Source organism: Rousettus aegyptiacus, unplaced genomic scaffold (genome assembly GCF_014176215.1).
Source record: "Rousettus aegyptiacus isolate mRouAeg1 unplaced genomic scaffold, mRouAeg1.p scaffold_m13_p_2, whole genome shotgun sequence".
NCBI classification, from domain to species: domain Eukaryota; kingdom Metazoa; phylum Chordata; class Mammalia; order Chiroptera; family Pteropodidae; genus Rousettus; species Rousettus aegyptiacus.
This window is the reverse complement of record NW_023416295.1, coordinates 177,530,801-177,544,111: the sequence shown is the minus strand read 5'-3', so window position 1 is coordinate 177,544,111 and position 13,311 is coordinate 177,530,801. Positions and strand designations below refer to the sequence as shown.

At 60.3% G+C, this 13,311-nt stretch overlaps 1 protein-coding gene across 9 annotated transcripts; it reads left to right on the top strand.

Annotated features, from left to right (window-relative positions):
- Nucleotides 1–972: 972 nt before the first annotated feature.
- On the top strand, nucleotides 973–13,159 carry RABL2B (RAB, member of RAS oncogene family like 2B). Of its 9 annotated transcripts, none has more exons than XM_016125339.2 (9): nucleotides 973–1,096; nucleotides 3,099–3,257; nucleotides 8,370–8,399; nucleotides 8,823–8,902; nucleotides 9,489–9,568; nucleotides 11,286–11,397; nucleotides 11,655–11,752; nucleotides 12,050–12,133; nucleotides 12,218–13,159. In XM_016125339.2, exons 2-9 carry the CDS (start codon nucleotides 3,151–3,153, stop codon nucleotides 12,296–12,298), a joined length of 672 nt encoding a protein of 223 aa, XP_015980825.2. In that variant the 5' UTR covers nucleotides 973–1,096; nucleotides 3,099–3,150; the 3' UTR covers nucleotides 12,299–13,159. The 9 variants fall into 9 exon arrangements, 8 of the variants coding, with proteins under 8 accessions (XP_015980825.2, XP_015980827.2, XP_015980826.2 ...); XM_016125341.2 differs by lacking the exon at nucleotides 973–1,096 and adding an exon at nucleotides 1,400–1,415; XM_016125340.2 differs by lacking the exon at nucleotides 973–1,096 and adding an exon at nucleotides 1,446–1,461.
- The last annotated feature ends 152 nt before the right edge of the window (nucleotides 13,160–13,311 follow it).

Below are 13,311 nucleotides of genomic sequence, written 5' to 3'. Positions count from 1 at the left end.
AAATGACAGAAATGCAGTGCTTTGTAAACTGGACTAAAAGGCGTTCGACGTCACTCTGCTGGGTCCTATCTGGTGACCTGCTGAGTCCGCCAACAGAGAAGGCACCTGGGAACACGACGAGCAGGACAGATGCCAGCCAACCCCCCCTCCCCACACCCCCCCTCCCCGCACACCCCCCCCTGGGCCGCAGTGGCCGGGCAGTCACAGGGAAAGCAAGGCAGGGTCCAGGCCCCACGCAGACGTCAAGCCAGGTCCCCTGGGTCCTTTGTGTCCCTTTACAGCACACAAAACCAGGACAGCTGGGCAGCCTGCTCTCTGAGCGGCCGGAGAGCAAGCTGGATGTTTACCAGGTATCTAGAGGGCTACCCTGGACACCCTCGCTATCCCCCCTTCGTTTCCAAGCTAACCCCAACTCCTGGCAATTTCACCTCCCAAAGATGTCTCAAGTCCACAGCTCCCACCTCTCACTACCACCACCCTAGTTCAGCACTTGTGCAGCAGCCTCCTCCCAGGATATAAAAATGCAAATCTGGTCATGGATCCCCCTCCCCCAACTCTTCACGGAGCACTTTGCTCTCAGGATAGAAAGAAACCCCTCCCCCCCACACACACACACCCAGCGCCACCCCCGCCAGGGCCTGCCAGGTCTTGCATGCCCTGGTGTCTTTCAAGGGCCACCTGGAACCCCGCTCTCCTCAGCTTTGTTCTGCTCCAGCCTCATGGGCCTTTCACGAGACTGGCCTGACGGCCTTGGTGTGGGGCTCTCCCCAGGGGAGTCGCTGGACTTCCCAGGTTCCCAGGCCCGGCCCACTTCCTCCTGTTGCGCGTTCTCCTCAGCGGACTTCCCTGTAACTGTTAGTGCAGCCGTTTGATTGACACCTGACCGCCCCTCTGGAAGGTCAGCTACAAGAGGGCAGCTCTGATTTCCTCGCGGCTGTGGCACACACCTGCTCTCCGCAGGTACCCGTTGACTGATCAGTGAGCGCCCCTGAGCCAGAGGTCCGCGGACGCGCTGTGCAGAGGGAGGACTAAGTGCCCTGCTACTCCGGGCTCAGCCGTGGCTGTCGCGATTTTTGGTTAGAACGAATGTCGACAGGTAGATGCTCAATTCCCCTCATCAGAGAATTACAGAGTTTAGAAGTCGCCAGCCTCGCACACGTGACGCCCGCCCGCCCGCCCCCTTTTCCTGAGGGCGGCCGGGCGCCGACGCCCCAAATCCCGCAGCAGGCCAGGCGCCCTCACCCCGGGACCTGCCCTCCTCCCGCATCCCAGCCTCCCACGCCGGAGGCCCGCGGCCGCGCTCCCGCCGGCACCGCGCTAGCCAGCCCGCGGCCGGCGGGGTCCTTCGGGCGTCGGCCGGGCAGCCCCGGCGGGGTCCTCGCGCCGTTGCGTAGCAGCTGCGAGGACGCGGGCGGGTGCGACGCGGAGCGCGGCGCTGCGGGAGCCGGGCGGGGTCCCGGGGTGCGCGCGGGCGGGGTCCGGGGGTGCGCGCGGGCGGCCTGCGCCCCTTCCTGGCCCGCAGCCCCGGCCCAGGGCCGGCCGGCGGCCGGGCGCCGAGCGGAGGCGGTTCGCCGGCGCGTCCCGGGCCCCCCAGGGTTTGCGGGATGACAGCGTTTGCGCACCGCATCGCGACAACAGCGACAACGCACTGAAGGTCCTGCAGCGCCGTGCGACGCGCCGGGGTGCGCGTGCGGCGCGGGTCGCGCCGGCCGCGGGGCGGAGGTGGGAGGGGCGGAGCCCTCGTTTCGCTTGCGGGTCGCCCCGCACTGCCCAGGCCCTGCTCGCGAGGCCGCGGGGACCTCGGCAAGCGAGGCCGAACCCCGCGGGGCCGCAGAGACGCTCGGGGTCCTGTCGGCATGTTCTGCCCCCCGACCTGTGTGCACACCTGTCACACTTCCAGACACGGTAGACTGAACGCGGGCGAGTTCCGCTCCCGGGGCATGCCCAGTGCCAGTGCCGCCGGGGTCTTGCCGCTGCGCCCTTTCCGTGTACCTGGTCAGCTCGGGAGGTTGGCCGTGGGACATTCTCAGTAATGTTTGCAAAGTTACATTTGGGCGTGAGGGTGGCAGAACAGAGCCACAGGTGATGTACACCCAGGTGTCGGGACTGGGTGACCGCTGATGCCTTGTGTAGACGGGGAATGTGACATCGGCCGGACTTCAGAATTTGTTTTCGCATGTTATTTATGCCTGTGTGGATAGGTGGCTAGTCCGGGTCTGGTAGGCAACAGCATGTCTGAGTCTGGCACTGAGAGAAGCGATCGCAAAGGAGGTACAGCTCCGACATCAGCATTTACGACAGTGGTCTCCAACCTTTTGGCACCAGGGCCTATGAGAAAATAGTGCCTGATGACCCGAGGCGGTGATGCTGGCGCTGGGGAGCGGCCGCAGATACAGCTGAAGCTTCTCCACTCTCCCTCCGCTCACCTGCTGTGTGGCCTGGTTCCTAGTAGGCCACGGACCAGCACTGGTCTGCGGCCCAGGGATTGGGGATCCCTGGTTTAGGAGACACTTGAAACTAGTAGCGTTTGAAGTAACCCTCGAGAAACAGGGTTGGAGAATGCACACGTTGAGAGAGGAAGAGGCAGCTGCTGACTGCAGTAAGATCGGAGAGGAGAGAGGCATGAGGTAGAGGATCAGGAATGCGCATTAGGCGTTCCTGGCCGTGCGGTCTGTCATTCAGTGATGGGAGCTCAGGCCACAGCATGGTCTTTGCCAGACAGTGTGTCATGTCGATCGCGTGGCATGGGTTCTATTTTTTGTTCCTGTTTTACAAATGAGAAAACTTGTGTGCATAAAACTTGTACAGCTTCAGCATCGCTTCAGAATGCTGTCTGTCTGTCCAGGTGCATGTGGGAGGTGTGGCCTTGAGCACGGCTGTGTAAGATGACACAGTAAAGCCCCAAAGAGGGTCTTTGTGGGGATGAGGTTACAACTGCAGTTTAGCATGTGGTGGTGGTGAATAGAGAAGCATGCTCCTGGGCACCTCTCTCGTGAGCTCATTGTCCCTTGGTCCCCCCTGGCCAAGAGGAGTGAGAAGTGCATTTGGTTGAGGGGACTTCTCTTTAACAACAGCCTCTTCTTGATCTTCTCAAACAGTGACAAGACCCCCCCTCCCCTGAGCTAAGCCCCTGTCTGCAGCCAGGAGCCAATGGCCGAGGACAGAGCCAAACCCTGTGAGCTAGACCAAGAGAAATACGATGCTGATGACAACGTGAAGATCATCTGCCTGGGGGACAGCGCAGTCGGCAAGTCCAAGTATGTGGGAGATTGGGGAAGACAGACCAGGCCCACGGGGGGCTCGGTTATTGGAAGAGTACTTCAGGGGCACAGAGGAGCGTGGCTTCTGTGGGGGTGACGAGGAATGGTCTTGGCTGTAGCCCAAGTGTACATTAGGGAAATGGGGGAACAAGGAGATTACATTAGCCGCCATGTGTTGGGGGTGGCGGTGGGAGGCAAGTCATGATGACCGAGGGACTTGACCTTTTTCCATGCGTCCTGGCGGAAGACATGGGGCGGGTCACCCCAGAGACGGTGGAAGCCGTCCAGGGTGAGGAGGGGAGAACTGGGCTATTCCTGAGTAAAGTGTGTGGGCCGAGAGATTGCAGAGTGATCACAGGGTCAGTGAGCAGGGAGAGAGCGTGTAGAGGTGTGACCGCCGTAGCAAGTGACAGCTGGCTGTGGTACGGGTGCTTTTTTGGAGGAGCGCACTGAGGTTGAGAAGAGCGGGCGAAAGGGTGACCGGCGCAGTCGGCGTGAGGCTCAGCGTACTCCTCTCACTCCCGTCATGCCTGTGTGCACGCACGTGTGCACCTGCCGAGCGAGAGAGGTGAGGGAGGCCCCACAGTGCCGGCAGCTGGTTTCCGGGAGGCGTGGTTCTGCCTCTGTCCTGTCGGGGCTGCTGCGGGCTCACTCTGCAGACTGAGGGCAGCCCCGCCTCTCGCCAGGCCTCGGGCTCGCTCTTATCTCCCAGGTGTTCCAGAGCCACGGGCTTTCTCCTTCCGTCTTTCATTAACCTGTCCTTGGGCTCAGGCAGCGGTGATAATTCTCTAGCGGCTTTGCTGGGTCTTAGGCCGTCGTGGATTCGCGTCCTCGCTCTGCCCCACCCCACGTGCACGCCCTGCAGCTCCAGTGTAGTGTTTCACAGTGCTCAGGCCGTCCTCAGCAACATGCCTGCACGGCCAATGCTGCGATCGTCTGTGATGTCCTCTCAACATGCCACCATCCCAGTGGGGGGTTACCGTGAGGACGTGCTCTGCCGACGCGGACCCAGCTGGCTCGCGACCACATCGTCCTAACTGGGCACTGTTTAAGGGACACGCATTCAACACGGGCCGAGCACCGCCAGGGCCGGGCCCTGTCCCAGGTGACAGGGAAGAGCCCCGCCCCCCGCCCTGCGTCCCCACTGGCACGCGTGCCGCCGAGGGGCCCCGCCAGCGCGCCGCGTCTTCCCTGCCATGCTCTGCACCCTGGGCACGGCTGCCCGGTTCCGAGGGTGTCCGTGCTCTTGCTGTGGCTTCTCTGCGGTTCAAGAAAGCATCCCCCCAGCGGGGAGTCACTCGAGGCTGTCGCGGCCTTGCCTCTCTTCTCACAGATTGCCTCGAGCCCAGATGTTCCTTCTGCTCGATCACAGGACAGCCTTCCCTATTCCCCCTTGTTTATGAGGAGTTGGGTCCAGATGCGTCACCGTTTTTCTTTCTGACGTGGACTTTGCGAGGGTCTCATTTACCCCTAACAGCTGTCCATCACTGTGCAGAGACACACCCCGCTGAGGCCACGTGGTCTAAGTACAAGCTAGATTTAACCAATGGGAATTTATAAGCAGAAAACACACAGCGTTCTCTGTGTCCCAAGCTCCTGGAGTAATAGCAATCCTTCTCAAACTATTCCAAAAAAGAGAAAGGGAGGGAACACTTCCAAACTCGTTTTACAAAGCCAGCATTACCTTGACACCAAAACCAGGCGAGGGCACCACAAGCAAAGCAAGCCGTGGGCCAAGAGCCCTGATGAGCGCAGATGCCGAAGCCCTGGACAAAATGCCAGCACGCTGAGTTCAGCGATGCACTGTAAGGGGGACCCCACAACCAAGTGGGATTTATTCCTGGGTTGCAGAGATGGCTGCCCATCAGCAAATCAATCGATGTGGTTCCCCACGTTAACAAAATAAAGGCTAATGTTATATAATCATGGCGGTAATGCAGAAAAAGCATTTGACAAAATTCAGCATCCATTTGTTATAAGAATTCTCGACCAAGTTCTTTCTCTCATCAGAGCTGTGTCTATTTTGTGCATTTTCTTTGTCAGTTATTGGCATTACGCATCTCTTCTCCCAGTCTGTGTATTGCTGTTTGCCTTATTTTCCTTTTTGTTTTGAAATAATAAAGAATGTAGAGGGTCCGTGCGCCCTTCACCTGTTCCCCAGCGGTTACGTCTTACAGAACACAGTACAAAGTCAGGAAGCCGGCGTTGGCTCAGCGCCTGCAGAGACCTTGAGAGTCGCCCCCAGCCCTCGCCGCTGCACCCGCGATTCATCCTGTCTCTGTCCTTGTTGTCTAAATGGGGTCACAGAGTGCGTAACCTTCCCTCGGCAGCTCGTCGGGTTGCTATGTCGGTAACTTGTTCTGTGTTGCGGAGTACTGGTCCATGGGCAGATGTGCCGATACGCCGCAGTTTGTTTTCCAGGCTGTTATAGTCATCCATGCAGTGAGACTTCGATTGTTTCTGGCCTGTCGGCTTTCCTGCGTGTCTCTTCACCCTCCCTGATCGTCCGGAGTATTTTCTCTACATGTACGGGGAAATGGCAACTCCAGCATACAGTGTTACAACTTGGGCTTCATTTTTTTTTTTTTTCTTTATTTTTTTTAGGCGAGGCAACCCTTGGTTGACCTCACAGATTGCAAGGAACTTGTCAGCTTACGATCCCTTATTTTAATTTTATTTTTATTTTTACTTTTTCACGCCTACAGCACCTGGTCTTCCTAACAGCTTGGGCTTCAGACATCACCGATAGTGGTGAACGTTCAAGCGGAGTGGAAAGGCCGCTGCACTTGCCCCTGTTTTCCTTACGCTGCTCGTTCTTCCTCCCCGATGCTCCAAGACCCCTTCGTTCTCTTCGTGTGAGAGTTTTGAGCCCCTTTCACCCCTGAGGAGTGCCGCCGCTGGGTCCGAGTTCTGCACTCGAGGGACACTCGAGGGACCCGCGCGCCCCGTGGTCTCTGGGCGACGCCTCCGCCCTGCGGCCGTTTTCCCCGAGGAGCGAGGCCGTCTCCCTCTCTCTGTCGTTCCTCTCGCCGCTCTGCAGGGTTGTGCTCGGTCTTCAGATTTCAGGAGTTGGACTCTGCTGTGTCTCTGCGTGGATTTCTTTGGGTTCGTCCTGTTTGACTCATGTTCAGCCTCCTCACTCTGCAGGCTTTTACGTCTTTTGCCAAATTTGGGAAATTTTCAGGGATTATTTCTTCTCTTGCTTTTTTAGCCTAGTTCTCCTTCTGGGACTCTGATGACGCGCATGTCATCGTATAGTCCCACTGTTCTCTGAGGCGCTTCATTTTTTCCAGTCTGTTTTCTTACTAGTGTTCACATTGGGAAATTTCTTTCTTTCTGTTTGAAAGTTCAGTGATTCCTCCCTCTGTTCCTTCCATCCTGTGAACTCGTCCACTGAGTTTTCCTTTTAGGTTGTTATACTTTCTAAATGTTCTGAAATAGCCATTGGGTTCTTTTGCATAGCTTCTATTTCTGTGCTGAAAATAGTCCATTGTTGAAACTTCTATATCTTTATTGATTCCAAGCACCTCTGTGATTGCTCACTGATGCCGTTCTATGACGCTGCTTTCCGAGCTCTGTCGGATGGTTTTAGCGTCCGTGTCATCACAGTGTAGGCATCTGTTGACCGTCATTTTGCATCCGCTTTGAGGTCTTCTTGGTTTTTCGTGTGATGAGTGATTTTCTGTTGCACTTGGGCATTGCGAACGTCCGGGAACGAGCCTTCTGTTTCAGCGGCCTCCCGTGGCACCGCTCCGGCAGGCGGAGGGGAGACGGGGGTGGGGGGCACACCCACCGCCGCTGTCATCGTGGTGGGGGGGAGGTCTGGGCTCCCTGGTCTTAGCTGATGTGGGATGGGGGAGTCTCATTACCGTTGGTCGGGAGAGAGGTCCTGCTCCCCACTTGGCCATCACTGATACCAGCCCCGCTTGAGGATGTCGTTGGGGTGCCTCGTTACAGTCTCAAAAGGGTGCCAGTCTGGGCTCCACACTTGGCCTTTGCTCGTGGGGTGAAAGCGTAGCTCCAGCTCTCTCCATGGTTCAGATGGGGGGTACGATTTAAATCGCCGGTCCCCAGCCCTCCTGGCACCAGGGACTGGCGCTCCTACGAGGATCCGATGCCTGGCGATCCGAGGTGGGGCCGAGGGGGGATGCCAGCAGCGGGGAGCGGCTGCAGACACAGACGGAGCTTCGCTCGCTTGCCCGCCACTCACCTCCTGCTGTGCGGCCCGTACCGGCTACAGACCTGTACCAGTCTGTGGGCCAGGGGTGGGGGGCCTGGGTCTAAATGTTTTCTAACCTAGGCCTTGGGGATACAGCAATGAACTGAAAAACACTGCTTTCATGGGCATTCCATGTCGTTTGAGAGGGTTTTACACTTACTTTTCCCTTGGCGTTACCTGTAGGGCAGAGAGTACAGGTGGGCTGGTACTTGCCTGCATGCTATAAATATGGTCATCGAGGGAGGTCTCCTTGCTGAGGTGGCTTTTGAGCACGGCCCGGAAAGGCCCGTGGGACGCTGGGAGATGGCTTCCAGGCAGAGGGCGCAGCCGCCCGGGCGTCCGCTCCCGCACGTGGAGCAGGGCTGGCCCTCGTGCAGGCTGCAGAGGTGGAGGTGACAGACCTGAGAGCCTCATGGGCCTGGGGGGCTCGCCGTGGTGACCTGAGCGCTCCTGTGCTGAGGGTCCGTAGTGGTGATCTGCGGGTTCCGGGCTTGGGGAGCAGGGCGGTGCCCCCGACCGGGCACTGCAGGGGCAGCAGTGTCCCTGGGTTAAGCAGACCCAGTGGTCGACCTGCCCAGCTCGTTGCGGTTCCCGCAGAGCCCAGCACAGACGCCCGGCAGAGCCGGGACGACAGGTCTCGATCTCTTCAGTTACTGCTGGTGACCAGCCGCTGGTGCTGGAGAAGGAGTGTGGCAGGGCCTCTGCCCACAAGCATGGCCGCTGGGTCAGGTTCACGGCCGAGGGCGCCAGGGACTTACGGGGGCGGGAAGAGGCCTGCACATCGTCCTCGGAAGGAAACCGCGTGGCCGCGGAGCGAATGGGAGGGGGAGCCACCGACTGGCTTGGTGCCGGGGAGGCGCGCTGACCGCCCTGCCGCGTTCCCCTTCCAGGCTCATGGAGAGGTTCCTCATGGACGGATTGTATCCTCGAAGGTCTGACAAGCTGCTCTTCCTGCAGCCGCCCGCCTGCCCGCTCTGCCGCTCTGCCCACCCGCCGACCCCGGGACGAGGCGGCCGGCATGCGCTGGCTTCCCGCCGGCTGACCCCCTCCTCCCTGGAGCGGCCACGTAGCTGGCGGGGCCCGGCACCCGCAGTGGCACGTCCAGCTCCGTGGCTCCGCGCGTGACGGCCAGCCGGTCCAGTTCCTTCCACACGTCCCCTGGGACTTAGGTGGTCGGGACTCACTCCCAGCTCCCCCCCTCAGCTGTGCCCGCAGCGTTTGAGGCTGACCTCCCTCTGCCACGTTCGCCCCATTTAAAGGAAAGGGAGGAGCGGCCCATTCCGCCACACCAGCCACCCCCCCCCCCGCCCCGCATGCGCCTCTGCTCCTTAACCTGAGCGCAGCGTGCCCCAGCAGCTGTCCACCTACGCGCTGACGCTGTACAAGCACACGGCCACGGTGGACGGCAGGACCGTCCTCGTGGGTGAGCAGCACGGGCCCCGCTACGCCAGCCCGCGGGGCGCGGGGGGCGGGGGGCTGTTCGTGGGAGAGTCAAGAGGAAGGAAGGGAGACCCCGAGACAGGAACAAAGGGTGCCAGGGAGGACTCAGAGCCGGGAGGCCTGGGAGGGTGAGAAGCAGCGTGCAGGCCGCGGCCCAGCTCTGACCTGGGGAGGGACAGCTGGACGTGCCCTGACGCTGCCCTCCGCGGTGGCCTGCCTTCCCACGAGGTCACAGCCCCCCGCCAGGCTCCGTGTCCCGTTGCACACGTGGGAAATCGGCCTGGTCTTCACCGTGGCGGGTCCTGACCTTTGTGGATTAGGGGAGAGGGTCGCCTGCCTTCCCCCCGTGGGGCTCCCTGTCAGCATGCTCACGTCCCCATCACCCACCCCGAGCACAGAGGTGGACTCGCACCCCTCGTGGCACCCGGGGGCCTGTGTCCCGACAGCGGCTGCTGTGTGGCCGCCTTGTCCCCGAGTGTGCCTTGTGCTTCCGCACGCAGAGGTGCTCAGGGTGTCCAGGCTCCTGCCCTCCAGCCCCTCAGGTAGTCAGAGCTGTGTCCCTATTGCAGACTTTTGGGACACAGCCGGCCAGGAGCGGTTCCAGAGTATGCACGCCTCCTACTACCACAAGGCCCACGCCTGCATCATGGTATGAGACCAGCCGGGAAAGTCTGGCCCGAGGGGTGAGGGGACGAGGGGCGCAGCTGTACCGGGGGACCCCGGAGGCCTCCCTCGACCGTGCCCTGGGATAGACGCTGGGCTGAGTGCGCCCGCGGTTCCAGGAACTTCCCTCCCCCGCTTTCACTGTACGTCTGGGCCCTGTCGCCGGGTGGTGGGCCACTGTGGGAAGGGCCGGGGAGGGGGAGGAGACGCGTGTGGACCGCGCCCTCCAGGGCCTGCCCGTGAGCTCCCTGGCTCCACTCCAAAGCCCCACTGCCCCATAAGTCCAACATCTCTTGAAATTTCCCCAGATTTTAACTAGCGCCCATAAGGGCAAAAAGCAGAAGAGGGTGACAGGGCAGGTTGGTGAGGGCAGCGCAGCGCCAGAGGCCTCCGTGGTCGGCGACGGCCCTGAGAGCGGCCCCGGCCTTGGCGCCCTGCGCTCGCTGCTCCTCTCTGGGACGGGCCTGCCTCTCCACGTGTCTTCTGGCTCCTTCGAGCCCTCTCCTGAGGCCGGGTGCCTGTGCCCGCGGGTGCCCGCCACCAGCCCAGCTGCTGCCGGGCCTGGCGGGTGGAAAGCACTTCCAGTGACCACAGGGGGCCCGATCGCCCTGCAGGGGGCTGGGGTTCCACCCTGCACCTTGACACCCCAATGGGGCTGTTCCTCGTCCTAGCCAGCTCCTCCTCACCCCTCAAAACAAGGAGAAGGGGGCACCAGAAGCCAGAACTGGGGAAGGGGGGCCTGGCGTGAAGCAGACTCCAGAAGCTTCGTCACAGGCTTGCTTCATAAGAAGGCTTTACTGGGAGCTCGAGACGATGTCGGCAGTTGGAATTGGGCCTGGACAGCGCCACGGAGGAGCCTCCCACATGGACCTCCGGCCGGACGTGGCAGCCGCTCCTGCTTCTCGCACAGGGCAGGGCCCTAGGCCTGCTGCCTGTCACTCCCATGTGGGGCTGGGCTGTTCACAAGGAAGACCAGCCATCCCGGCAGGCTGGCAGGCCGCAGGGCGCAGGGCTGTTCGTCTTGACCCTGTGTGCCGGCGGTGTTTAGGCTGTGAGACTATCCTGGACGACAGCCTGGAGGCAGGAGGCTGGCCTGGAGCTCCTGAGGGACTGGGCGGGTCACTGCAGCTGGGACAGGACCTGGGGCCTGTCTGCCCTCAGGGCGAGTGCCCAGGGCTCGGGCTCCTGCCAATACTTTAAAATAAGTAACTAGGTTACAGAAAGTTAATGACATTATAAGCTACTAAAGAGTAAAATACAAGAATTACTTTTAAGAAGTTTAAAATATAAAACAACTAGAGACCAAACAGAAGCTTTAAATTAAAAGTAAATCCATAGTAACTAAAGGGAAATTCTAGAAACATTTACAATGAATTTTAAGAGTTTAAGCAATAAAAATAATAGACTAAGAAAAAAGTTTACAATTTATAGGAAAGATGATACAACTTGGTTACAATAGGTAAATAAAATTAGGTGATGAGATGACAGAAAGAAGAATGAAGATTTTAAAACCACTTTAGAACTGGAGAGTTGGGGACGTCCTCGAGGGGGTGGGGTGGGCACAGGCACAGCTTTGGAGGGGCTGCAGCTCTAAGCAGGCGCCGGTCCGAGTCCCCAAGCCTGTGCCGCGCACCCGCGTGCACCTGCTGGGGGGCTGGGGGACGCGTCGGCAGCACTGAGCTGTCTTCCTCTGCTTGTTGCAGGTGTTCGACGTGCAGAGGAAAGTCACCTACAGGAACCTGGCCACCTGGTACACTGAGCTCCGGGAGTTCAGGCCGGAGATCCCGTGCATCGTGGTGGCCAACAAAATCGACGGTGGGCCGTCCCTACTTCTGGGTGTCTGCAGTCCCCGGGGACCCACCACCCTTCCCCAGAACTCGGCCCTGGTTGCATGCCATCACCCAGTGCTGAGCCAGGCTGCCCCCTTCCTGCACACAGACGCCCCGGAAATGACGTCTGCCTGGGACACACCCCCTCATTGTCCCGCCTGTCCCACTTTCTGGAACGAGGGCCTCCAGCAACCCACCGTGCAAAACTCCCTCCCTTGCCAATAGTCCACCTTCTTTCTACAGCGGACAGAAAGATGACCCAAAAAAGCTTCAATTTTACCAAGAAGTTCTCGCTACCCCTGTACTTTGTCTCGGCTGCTGACGGGACCAATGTCGTGAAGGTGATGGTGGACTGTAGGGTCTAGCGCGGCTGGGGAAGGCCAGGCAGAGAGGTGACCAGGGGAGCTACAAAGAGAAGGGCTGGCGGAGAGGGCGGGCGTGGCGGGGGCCGCGGGAGGAGCTGAGGCGACAGACGGGGCCGTCGCAGGTACCTACTGTGCGTGCCAGTGTGATGGGAGCGAGGTGAATCAAGGGGTGGCCTTGCTGCCTTTGGGGGTGGGGCTGGCGGGGCAGAGGCAGGCGGAGGCCCGCGTGCCGGCACTCAGGCCACGCCCCCTTCCCGCTCCGCCTTCCCCCAGCTCTTCAATGATGCCATTCGATTAGCCGTGTCTTACAAACAGAACTCCCGGGACTTCATGGATGAGGTGTTGCAGGAGCTTGAGGTAGGTCCTGCCGCATGTCGCCAGGGGGTGCGGACAGCCCCGTGCCGTGGCTCTAGCCAGGCCTCACGGCCGCCTTGTCCTCAGAACTTTGATCTGGAGCAGAAAGAGGAGGACGTGCCCGCCCCGGAGCAGCATGGCAGCACCGAGAGCCCATCTTCCTCCTGAGTCAGAGAGAAAGGCCTCTCTGGGGCGGGCTCATCGGGTCGGGGGGCTCCAGAACCCCCTCCCTCTGTGGCCCTTCTGCGCTGAGCCGAGAGCCTCCAGGCCACCACCCACTCTACCTCCTACCAACCCGCCTGGCCTGCGCGCTTCTCCCGCTTGGGTGGCCCACGGTACCTGGCCCGCACACAGCCATCCCCGCCCAGGAACAGGCTAGGCCCCAGCAAGCACCCTGACACATGTAGGAGGTCAGCACGGGACCCCGAGGCCGGACTGGGGTCAGCGTCCACCCTCCGGGTTGGACAGCAGGGAAGCCGGGGGCGTGCCGGTGTGCCTCTTAGATAAAGAGGTGCAGGTGGTTTCTTTGTCTCCAAGAACTGCTCCCAGGGCCTTTCTGTTGCATTCCCACCAGGGCATGGCTTCCAGCCCGGACTCCACGTTCCCAGCCCTAGGGCTCGCGAGGCCACCACCTTTTCTCCTTAGCTTCCCAGCCAACTTTTTAAAAAACAGATTCGAGCAGGTTCCCAGCCAACTTTTTAAAAAGCAGTTTCGAGCAGGTTCGAGCACTCTTCTGGGTGCTTCCAGGGTGTTGGGAACAGCAAGGCCAAGGTCACGAGCACAAGTTGGCCATGAAAATCCAGAGAAAGTAGGTGACGTCACTGCTGGTGACGCCCCACAGGCGTTCCGCGCCCCGTGGGTCGCCGAGACGGGCCGCCTCGCGCTGCCCTGTGCTCAGAGGCCCCGTGGGGCCGCCGCCCTGCGCTCCTCCCCGGCCCCTGCGGTTCACCGGTGTGTGCGTGATCGTTTCCACCGTTCTTATTGATTTCTTCTGTTTCCTGTTTCATAGTAAAGGGCGAGTTGTATAAACTGAGTGTGTGAGCGTGATTTGTGGGTCTGGCCCTCACGAAGGAGCGGGGGAGCCATCGACCGCGTCGTCGAGGGGAGACCGCCACGGTGCCGCGCGAGGTCGCCCGGTTAATTCGCTGAGACGGAGAGCGTTGCAGTGGGATTTGGTGTTT